Source organism: Priapulus caudatus, unplaced genomic scaffold (genome assembly GCF_000485595.1).
Source record: "Priapulus caudatus unplaced genomic scaffold, Priapulus_caudatus-5.0.1 Scaffold929, whole genome shotgun sequence".
Taxonomy (NCBI): Eukaryota; Metazoa; Priapulida; class Priapulimorpha; order Priapulimorphida; family Priapulidae; genus Priapulus; species Priapulus caudatus.
The window spans coordinates 70,087-81,434 of NW_014577990.1; the positions used below are offsets into that span (position 1 = coordinate 70,087).

General features: G+C 48.9%; 2 protein-coding genes across 3 annotated transcripts in view; both read left to right on the plus strand.

Annotated features, from left to right (window-relative positions):
• LOC106814477 (putative all-trans-retinol 13,14-reductase) overlaps positions 1 to 9,339 on the plus strand; it is a 19,916-nt gene extending 10,577 nt beyond the window's left edge. For both annotated transcript variants that reach the window (XM_014818795.1, XM_014818794.1), the window contains exons 6-13: positions 1,513 to 1,613; positions 4,319 to 4,519; positions 4,825 to 4,944; positions 5,324 to 5,432; positions 5,852 to 5,997; positions 6,519 to 6,685; positions 7,047 to 7,206; positions 7,721 to 9,339. In XM_014818795.1, the coding sequence (XP_014674281.1) occupies positions 1,513 to 1,613; positions 4,319 to 4,519; positions 4,825 to 4,944; positions 5,324 to 5,432; positions 5,852 to 5,997; positions 6,519 to 6,685; positions 7,047 to 7,206; positions 7,721 to 7,968 (1,252 nt within the window). In that variant the 3' untranslated portion in view covers positions 7,969 to 9,339. The remainder of the gene's footprint in view (positions 1 to 1,512; positions 1,614 to 4,318; positions 4,520 to 4,824; positions 4,945 to 5,323; positions 5,433 to 5,851; positions 5,998 to 6,518; positions 6,686 to 7,046; positions 7,207 to 7,720) is intronic.
• A 1,881-nt stretch (positions 9,340 to 11,220) lies between these two features.
• LOC106814471 (oxidoreductase NAD-binding domain-containing protein 1-like) overlaps positions 11,221 to 11,348 on the plus strand; it is a 2,955-nt gene continuing 2,827 nt past the window's right edge. The window contains exon 1 of the mRNA XM_014818787.1: positions 11,221 to 11,244. Coding sequence (XP_014674273.1) covers positions 11,221 to 11,244 — 24 coding nt within the window. The remainder of the gene's footprint in view (positions 11,245 to 11,348) is intronic.

Here is an 11,348-nt window from a genome sequence, read left to right on the forward strand (position 1 = left end):
AGAGAGAGAGAGAGAGAGAGAGAGAGAGAGAGAGAGAGAGAGAGAGAGAGAGAGAGAGAGAGGGGAAGAACACAGAGAGAAATGTGAGTAGATGTAAGGGTGTGATCGAAGTTTTATTCCACGCATTTGTGAACAGTGCGTTGTGCTGGCACCAGTCCGGCGTACAGCCCGCATAGGCCTATTGCTTTCGTATGCAAATCCACGCAGGCCTCGTGGGACGGTAATGAAATAGCACTGATAAAACTTGAACGCTTTGAAATACACATTCTCACTTTGAATCTTTTATGATTTTGTTACATGCACTGAGAGAGAGAGAGAGAGAGAATAACAGAATGAGGGGGAGAGAGAGAGAGAGAGAGAGAATGGGAGAGGGCGTGAGATCAGGAGCCAGTTAGGAGGGAGGAGAGAAATCGGACAAGAAATAAAATTAAAAATGAGTGTATGAGAGGGATAGAGTGCTGGAAAAAGAATGAGAGAGAAGAGCATGGAGGAGAGTGGGGTAGGGGGTAGGTGTGAGAATTATATCATTACTATAGGAATGTTTTATTGTAATTTCTTTATTTCCAGATATGTTACAAACATGTTATAGCCAATACAATACACTTGTACGTATATATATATATATATAGATATATATATAGATATATATATATATATATATAGATATATACAATTTGATATGTAGGTATACGTTTATACACAATAACTTTATACTTAACTTACATTGTATGTTACCTTATAAATGCTCAATCAAAAACAATCAAGACTTATATATTATTAGTGTAGATACAGTGTTTATATGTGGTTCCTATCGTAGACTGTGAAATAAAGAAGCCCATTTACCATTAAATTTGTTCATATTGTGAGTGAGGGGAAGAATGAGAGAGGAGAGCGGGGAGTAGAGTGAGAACTGGGGGGGGGGCGGTGTAGGTGTGAGAATTATATAATGTACATTACCATAGGAATGTTGTCGTGGTATGTGCATGACGCTGTTGCGGAAAAAGCTCTGAATACTGATGATTATGCTGCGGCCTTGTCTGCAATGTCAGCATACATGCTATCTGTACAAACTAGTTTCCGTGAATTCAATGTGCTCAGTAATTGCGTGCAATGCCTGGCCTGTGTGTTTTGCTGTCACGTACATTACAATAACCCGGGCATAAACGTGCTGTCTGCGTCGTGTCTATTGCTTGTCGTTTCTAACGTTTCTTGCCAAAAGCAGGGTCACTTTCAGGAAATGTTGTTGTTATTGAGCGCGGCGTTTACTCGCATCGCACACTAGCGCTCTCTATCATTTCGACCTAGTTCATGTGTTGCTTAATGTGTCGGTAATTGTGTTCGTTGCTTTAATTCATAGTCTTTCCCGAGTCAACCTGAAATAACATCAGGAGTAGATTAAAAATTAACGTACAACCTGTAGTATGCCCCCCCCCGCCCAAGTTGCAAATTGACGTGACCGTGTATCGTGTGTGCGACGTTTCAATGTCTTTTCCTTTTTTCATACGCGCGCAGCCTCTTTCATTACATCGAAATGCCGCTAGTCGACGCGCTAAAGCGCATGACTAGCGACGAAAAGCTTCGGGCAACGCTGATGTACAATTTCGGCGACTACGGTGAGCGCGGAGCCCGCCGTCGAGGCGTGGTGCATGCTGGGATAGATCGGCGCGCGCGGCGGTGGATGCCCGCGTCGCATGTCCATACTAACGGCATGACCCGTAGTGAAGTGCCTCTCGCCGCGTAGGCGTCGTCGTCGGAGGTCGGCAGAAGGACGATCGACGGACGGCTGGAGGTCGTTTGAAGGTCGGCCGAAGGTCGTGCGTGTCGAGGCAGGGGCCGCATGCATCTCTCTGTCGTCTGGCTGCCACGTAACGTAGCGCGCACGTAGAACCAGCTGCATCGCACGACTAGCCAATGCGTACGTAGTCGGATCACCGCACTAACTGTACAGTCAGACCTGCGTATAAGGGTCGCACACGCAAAACGCCGAAAGCGTCCTTTATAGACAGGTGACCGTTCTATAGAGGTGTCCGCTAACACAGGTTTGGCTGTACTCGTACTAACTGTTGGAGGCTACCTCATGACGACATCACCCAGTCGCTGATCGGTGCATTTAAGTTACTCGATTTCCCCGATTCGTAATGTGCAGAGGACTGTTCAGTCAGAAACCCCAAGAACCCCTCCTTGCTTCTTGTATGAATCATGAATGTCAGGCTGATGTTCTGGAGGAAGAGAGACGCAGATCGTTAATGGCTTCGTTTCAGCTTCTCAGAATGCCAGCGTCTGACACTTGCTCCTCGTCTCCCTCACCTTCTCGTTAGGCAGACGATTATACGTCGGCATTCATAGAATGCGGCGGCGCTGATGCGTCGTCCCTAATGTAATTTGCTAGAGCGGCTATCCTCTCAATGATGCATGCTTGTACCTGCTGCTGTACATGATGTGTATATGGAGTGTGCTAGTAGGCAGACGCTTGGTTTCCCGTGCGTGCATAATGCTGCAGCATAGCGAAGCCGACGCTTGTGGTTCGTAGTTTCGTCGGCATGCCGCGAACGCAGTGATGAAAATTAGCGCTCGCCCGGTCGCACGAGGCGAGTAAAAGTCATCTTGGACCCCCCTCCCGAATTTCGTCACGTGGTCGTTCAGAATTTGAGAGTTTGTTTGGTATAGGTAAACGTTCCGTAGTCAGTGGCGTCATCACTACTACGGTTTGAGTGCTGTGACTAAGCCAATACAGTTCACTTAACGTTTCCTAGGATCCCTATATATCTTTTGGCTATTAGCATGGAAAATACTAATTTAATCCATACTTGGAAGGCTTACCTTACAAAGAGCCGCTAAGAAAATATTTTATTGCATTATTGCAGACGATGCAAGACTTCTTTGGATCTTCTTACTCATAATACATAATAGAGCATCATTTTAGTGTCAATTTCCATGAACATTAATCCCAAACTTTGGCCCTTTCTTGCGATATACTGGGTCCCTAAATCTTGAGCTGGACCCTTATATATTTTTACTTAATTGAGCTCACGTGGCTAATGCTTTTTTGGGTGGGGGCAGGAGAGGTTTTCATCACTGGGATGCGATACGTACTAGCGCTCGCTTGCTGTCATGCTTATAGTGGCCGGTGTAATGTGCGTAGACTCGTGTGTGTAGACGGTAGAAGTAGGTCGGTGTGCGTGTGTCTGTGTTTTTTTATTTACTCTGCAGATAGCTGTATAATAACTTCGACCGCTTCCGCACCACCGTGGGGAGAATACTGAAGCTAAGCGGGATGGAGAGTGAATTGTTCGCGGCGCGCACGCGAGGCAGATATATTGATTGACCGCGCGCGGCGGCGGCAGCGGCAGCGGCAAAACCTCGTCTGTTAAAACGAGCGGTTGTGGTTTCAGTTCGGTGGGTGGGAGGGGGTGGGGGGGGACTGTTGTAGCAGGTAGGATGGTTGGAGGTTGTGGGTGGGTGGTGGGAGGCAATTATGGTGTAGGGTTTGGGGTATTTATAGCGAGAAGGATGGAAAGTGCCCCTCCCCCCACAGCAGGTGGCGGCGGCAGTGGTAATGGAAAATAAACCAAAACACTGATACCACACAGACGTACGGGTTTCGAGAATCCACATGCGAAAATGTATCCTTCCTCAATGAATGCGACAAATCGATTGGGTTCTCCACTTTATAAGAAAAACTGGAATTTGTTGGGTCTGCACGATATGTCGCCTCTCCACTCTCCAACTCGCACTTGCACCCGTGCCGCGCCGTCGCACCACTGAAACACTCACCACACATCCTCTGCTAACACTGGTATACAGCACATGCCACACCATCGCTCCGGCAGTGGAAGAGCACTCACTACTAACCGAAATTAACGACGCGAAATCTAATTTGCGGGATGCGGGATCGTAAAGACGTCGGCTCGCGGCGGAGCGCGGCGGAGCGCATCGGCGCACGATTCCGCGACGTGACGCGTTGGGACCGGCAATTTTCGTCCGGAGAGAAAGCTCGGCCGCGCATCTTAAATGCGGGACGATAAACGGGATCATCGATCGTAACGCTCGTTCTCGCTCGACTTTCGTCGCGAAGAGTGATCCGCGCTCGCGACGACGTCTGCCGATTCTGTTTTCTTCGACCGTTCGTCGTTTGGGGGGCGTCGCTGTCCAAACTACCGACCTTGTTGACGCTAGCGATAAAGTGCCGCGGTCACTGCCGATCTCTACGCGGGGTGTATGCGAACGTCATGCACGCAGTAAAGCTACGAACTGCCATATGTCACCGTGGCCGTCGCGCTGGTGCCTCTAATGCGGCGTTTCCTTCCCCGTTGTCTAGGTGCCTCCCCCCGCGATTCTAGCTTCGGGATGCAGCTTCTCCTTCTGCAACACTTCCTCAGCGACGGAGGCTACTACCCACGAGGGGGCGCCAGTGAGCTGGCCTTCCACTTGATCCCGACGGTGGAGTCGGCAGGGGGAAGGGTGCTGGTGCGGGCGCCGGTGTCCCAGATCCTCACTAACGAGCAAGGCCACGCGACCGGTGAGACTAGCAGTTAAGACTCAGTAGCAGTAAAAGCAGTAGCAATAGCAGCAGCAGTAGCAACCACAGTAGTAGCAGCAGTAGCAGCAGCAGCAGCAGCACCATCAACAGCAGTAGCAGCAGCAGCAGCAGTAGCAGCAGCAGCATCACCATCAGCAGCAGCAGTAGCAGCATCGGCAGTAGCAGCAGTAGCAGCAGCAGCACCATCAACAGCAGTAGCAGCACCATCAGCAGCAGCAGTAGCAGCAGCAGCACCACCACCAGCAGTGGCAGCAGCAGTAATGTATTGGGCTGCTCATTGGCAGGTGTGAGAGTGAAGAAGGGGGAGGACTACGTGGACATCCATGCTCCTATCATCATCTCCAACGCTGGCGTCACCGTCACGTTCGAGCGATTGCTGCCGAGAGAGATCGCTGAGAAATCTGGTAAGTGGTCGAGAAATAAAGATAATCGGTGCTTTTCTGTTCGACGCTATTATATTAAGAATGTATTAAATAATTATGCCATTTCGTTATGATAAATATAAAGTATGATAAGTATAACATATTAAGTGTTACATTAATTTTATATTAAGTTAATACATATAATTATTATCAAGAGCTAACAATTCCTATTATTATGTAGGTACTATAAGCTCTTTCTATTCTATTGTTATAACTTTTGTCTGTTCCGAGAAGAATTCGATTCATGTTTTGATTAGTCTAATGCAGATCTGTTAGCTATGATGAATGGAGATTCAGCACATGGTTTTACTCGAGACTTGAGATGAATATCATCTGCATAACTGTTGTTGTGTCCGTGTAGGTTACCTGACACCCCACCCCGCCATCAGACCTGGACACGCATGCCTGCAGGCTTTTGCTGGCTTTACCGGAACTAAGGAGGAGTTGAATCTGCCCGCACAGAACACGTGGTACGAGTGAGCACTAGTCTTGCCAGGGGTCACTGGTGGGAGGGGGCAAGTGTTGAGTATTAATTGAAACCTGTGTATAGCAGCCACTCCAGAGTGTCCTGTATACAATACGCAAGAGGTTGAAAGCTTGTTTAGTCGCTCAATGACGTCACAGTGTCGTCACGTCCGTACGGACTCAAACTCCTGTTTTAAGGTGCATTGTGACCCTAACCCTAACACTAACCCTAACCCTAACCATAGCCCTAACCCTATTTCTTTCTTTTTTATTAATTAAATTTTGTACAGTCGACACTGTGACGTCATTGAGCGACGAAACAAGCTTTCAACCTTTTGCATACAATACAGGCATCCTCTCTGCGGAGGTGATCGTTAGCACAGGTGAGGCTGCGCGCGTCATCGCTTGTTAAACATCGTTGCAGGTACTTCCCCGACTCGTCCGACATTGACGGCGAACTTGAGAAGTACCTGAAGCTGAGCCAGGATGAGGCGGCCGAATCCCCCATTCCTCTGCTGTTTCTCTCCTTCCCTTCCGCGAAGGACTCGACATACAACGAGAGACATCCAGGTACGCGCCGCCCCCCATCGCACCTGTAGAATAATACTAGATGTACCTGTGTTGTTACGTACACCTATAGATCTACCTGCATCATAACTCACACCTGTGTAACTACCTGTACTAGTACATGCACCTGTAGGAATACATACCTGTGCATGAAGCTGCAGTGATTACACACCTGCGGTTGAAGCTGTAGTAATCCCATACCTGTACTTACGGTTCGAGTTTCACCACAGCATTGATGGAAAGCGCCATGGTGTCGTGTTACTCCTGAAAAATGTGTGTCGGTTGGTGTCCCATGAACTCGATTTCGTGTATATGCATCCCTGTTTGGCCCACATGAAAAAAATATTTTACAAAGCAAATCTTGCAAGCTTCGTTAACCCTTCTTTGAAAAGAGGATTTTGCTATATTGTGGGTTTCAACTTGCCGTGGTGCCGATAGAAAATCTCTGATTAAACTGAACGCAACGTGTGTCCCGTGCCCCCATGGGAAAAAAATGTAATAAAAACGCCTTCGCAAACACGCAGGTAAGTCTACAGCGACGCTCATCACCCTGTGCAACTACGAGTGGTTCGCGCAGTGGGACGCCGAGCGAGTGAAGAATCGCGGCGACGACTACGACACAATCAAGATGGCGATGGGGCAACACCTGCTGCGACGACTCTACGAGCTCTACCCTCACCTGGAGGGCAAGGTGCGTTAACGAGATAATGGTGAATATCGCACCTGAACTTTGTGGTTTCGCCTCGTACTGGGTTTTTTTCGCATCAAAAGTTAAAGGTTTTTTTGGCAGCAGATGATACTGCTAGCAATTTTTTTTGGAAACACTAAAAACAAGATTTTCTGGCTGCAGACGACAATAGTACATCGTACAACACTAGACAAAGCGTAAATCTAGACGGGACCTAGACGGGACCCATCTAATCTACCTAACTAATCTAGACGGGACTTGCAAAAAAGCGCGTAAAGCCACCGTTATCTGCCAGTAGATGGCACCGTAATCGACATCGCTAAGGCGTCTGCTGTCTCTCTCTCTCTCTCTCTCTCTCTCGCAGCTGGATTTCCTGGAGGTCGGCTCGCCTGTGTCGCAGAACTACTACGTTGGCTACAGCCGCGGAGAGATCTACATGCTCGACCACCACCTCGAGCGATTCAAGATGGACGCCTGCCTCATGCTGCGGCCGGAGACGAAGATACCGGGACTGTACATGACAGGTGAGGAAGGGCTGAACGTTAGCGCTTTTACGTTAGGGAGGGGGTGAGGAAGAGAGAGAGGGAGGAGGGGGAGAGAGAAGGTAGAGAGAGATTAGAGTATGGGTCATGAAAGAAACGAGAGAGAGGAGAGAGAGAGAGCGAGAGAGAGAGAGAGAGAGAGAGAGAGAGAGAGAGAGAGAGAGAGAAGAGAGAAACGTATGGGTAGCGAGAAGAGAGGAGAGGCGAGAGAGAGAGAGAGAGAGGAGAGAGAGAGAGAGAGAGAGAGAGAGAGAGAGAGAGGAGAGAGAGAGAGAGAGAGAGAGAGAGAGAGAGAGAGAGAGAGAGAGACAGAAAAAGACAAAGCACATGAGAGAGTGAGAGAGAGAGGGGAGCGCGAGAGCATGGCATGTGAAGATAAGTGAACGATGTGTGTACATTCGTTCTATCACGGCTCTCATCACGACACGATCGCTCATCACCCCTCCCCGCCCCGCCCCGCCCCTCTCCCCTCGCCACCCCCGACACATCGTTGCAGGTCAGGACGTGTTTACGTGCGGCGTCGTGGGAGCGCTGAACGCAGGCCTCGCCACCGCCTCTGCCGTCCTCGATCGCTGCCTCTTCCTCGACCTCACCTGCCACCTGGCGTGCGCGCGTCTCGCTCACTGCTTCTCGTCGGGCCCCGCGGAGAAGTGTCCCGGAGAGAAGGCCGAGAAGAAGGAGGAGGAGGAGGAGGAGGAGGAGGAGGTGGTCGCCAATGGTGTCGCGAAGAAGAAGGAGGAGTAGGACGTCGGACTGTCGTCGCGGCGACGGATCATGACGCGCTCGCCCCCCCGTCGGCGGTCGGACATTCCGTTGTTTGTTCGTTGCGGGTCGAGCGTCGATGTTGGTTACGGCGGAGCGGCGGCAGTCTAGGCGACTCGTCACCTGGCTGTCGGCTTTGTCTCTGTTCTGTAGACGGTCGTCGTTCAATTTTTCGTCTTTAGTTTGTTATTAGATTCCGGAGTTGGTTTTTCTTTTGCAAATTGGCGCGTCGTGACAGGGTTCTTATTGGACATGTTTTCGATTGCGATTGTGCCGTAGCTGAGCTTTTACTTCGATGACCGCTGCGAGTTGATATATTTCTCGATTATTTCATGCCTGGGAGGTATGTCGTTGTTCTATATGCCACTAATTTTATTAATGTCTGGGCAAGTGCCGCCACCTATATGCAGCGATCGCAAAGTATAAAGTTAATATTGATTGCAAGTATGGATATACATTATATACACAAGTTGACCACCGAATTTGATGATTCAGACAATTTTACATAGTACTCACGTCATGTACGTGAACATTAAACGTAACCCGTACCTGTAACTGTTTTTTTATTTACATTTATATTAGTTTATGATATAATATTATACAGGTACATCTCTATTGGTTTCTAGCCGCTAAGGGTGCTTAAGAGTTAGCATGTAGCTAATGGATAGGAGTTGTCTAGGGAAGTATATAAGCTTACCACGTATAGACCTCTGATGGTCCGGAAAAATTGCTGGTCTGGCAAAACTGCCGGTCCCTAGGGTGCCTGAATAACAATGGTCACTGTACACCTATATATAATATATATATATATATATATATATATATATATATATATATACATATATATATATACATTGTTTTTTATGCGATGATAGTGACATTTGCATCTGTCGGCAGTATTGTTACATAGCGACAATTAACATGCAGCAGTTTTTTCGACCCTTTTCTAAGTGTAGTTGTAACGAAGCAGTATGGCATCCACAGCAACGTGGCGCATGATGGCGCCTGGCATGCACGAGCTCCTCTGGTGTCATCGCAGCTCCCGCGTGAGTACGCTGCTTCGTCGGGTCTCACTGTGAACATTTCCGCACAGGTCCGCACGTCCGCCGAGCGTCGTGCGTGCCGCGGCGCCACCTACATGCAGCTACACCGCGGCGAATGACGCGGACGCGCGGATGCGGGATTGGGGGGTCAAGTGCAGAGCGATGTGTGTTCACAGATCAGTTTACTGAAGAAAGAGAGAGGTGAGAGAGAGAGGGGGAGAGGTGGAGAGAAGGGAGAGAGAGAGTTTTTATTACTGTCTACACTGAAGTTCGTTTCTGGCAACAATAAACCAATGATTATTAGCACATATATATACTGTTCCTTGATTATGTTTGTTGTGAGTATTGCTGAAAGCATACATGTTCTTAAAGAGTAGTATCACATGCAGGGTCTTACGTGGCAATAATTTGTGATTATGAACATACTCGTATGCATGTACTCGTACCATAGATGTATATGTTTCATCTAGTTATTTATTTCCTGACATTATGGAATTGATGCAAATACAATAACTGTTGAATATTTTTCGAATAAGGCGTGACGATAAATGTTGTACATTCAATTGTTGATTGTTTTGCCGATAGTTTTCTTATAATAAACCGTTTTTATAAGCGTTTTAGATTGAGATTTCTCATCGTGTTCGACGTTATGATAATTTTGGCCCGTTGCATGGCGCCATACATTGCATCCGGCGATCGATTCTGGGCAGCAATCCGGCGCAATGCCTGGCCGTAACATTGAAACCGAGTGAGTGAGAAGGCCTTGCAACGCGTGTTTCCAACAGCGCGTCGCATCCCGAAGGCCTAGTAGCTTCTGCATCTCTGCGGCCAATGGTACTGTCCGCCGATCGTCGTCTATTCGCACTTAATTCGCCGAGACAAACTCCTGCTTATTCTTTCAATTAGGTTAGAGCGGACAAACGTAAGGTGCAGTGATGTTCAAATTCAGTTTTTGTTTGATCATATCATAGTTATTAGGAATATTTCCTAGTAGTGTAGTGTTTTGTACATCCACAATTCGAAGGCGTGAGTTTAGCAATCATTGTACTACTACACTATACTCACTCTAGAGCTACGGTAACTAGTAGTAGTCATAGTAGTAAGAACGTCGTTCCTGTTTGTCTGATAACTTCTCTGGGCCAGCTAGCCTATCGCCTACGGTTTGCCTGACGCAATTGCTGCCGCTCGTGCTCGTTCATATGATATGGCGATATTGGCAACTGTTTACGACATACATTATTAGTATTAACAGAGAGACCGAGAAATTTCTGAATGCGAAAAAAGCGTGAGTGCACGAAAACAGGGACGTCATAGAACGGCTACCGCTAGTCGCACGCAAAAAAGAAGCAAAAAATCTTTTGTCGTAAGCATGCCTCGGTGGGCGGTTCAAGTGAACTAGGACTAGGACTAGGAAGTAGGGATAGTCCTGTAGTCGAGTGCACGGAATGTTCTGGCTGGCCGATTATTTACGATCTGACAAGGCGGCAGAACTGCCGCAGCAACTGTAAGCTATAAACGGGCTTACAAGCTGCCAGAGAATTACGTGGCTGTCGGGGTGTTTATATTGATACAGAGCGCAAGGTGGAAGGGTCATGGTGTCTAACTGTCTATTGATTTTGATTAATATATGAATTAATGTACTTAATGAATATAGAGTGCTACTTGTGAGGCCATGCACAGGCCAGCACGCAACGCAACGCAAGCGCTCGTCGGCGCGCCGGTAAGAAGGTCGGGGGGGCCCACCGACACAGTACCACATACACACGCCCAGCACACACCAACAGGTGCCGAGAGCCCGCTGGGGACGTCGACGCTCACACGCATACAACACGCACGGGCACGGGAGCCCGGCACGCGGCGCATCGGGGAAGAGGCACGCACAGGGTCAGCAACGATTCAGGCGTGCGTGGAGCGAGTGAGTGCGGGGGTGTCGGGACCTGCCCGGTGCAGACGGTGGATGTGAAGAGGCCAGATCGGGCAGTAGGTCATAGCGTCACATCTCTTGAAGGATATTTCCGCCATTCGCCGTTTTTTTAACCTGAGTAGAGAGAGAGATCTCGTGAATTATTGAAGCAGCCCCGCTGCCGTACAGCACAGACGGGTGGCCGTGGCATGGCGGTGGCGGGTGCGAGAAACACGGTAGGCATTGGGGTGGCGGGTGGGGCAGCACACGGCACGCCGCTGCGTAGGCATGGGGTGGCGGGTGCAGCACACGGTACATGGGGTGGACGGGTGCAGCACCGGGGGGCGCCGGTAGCGGATGGGTGGCGGTTGCAGCACACGGGGCCGGTAGCATGGGGTGGCGGGTGCAGCACACGG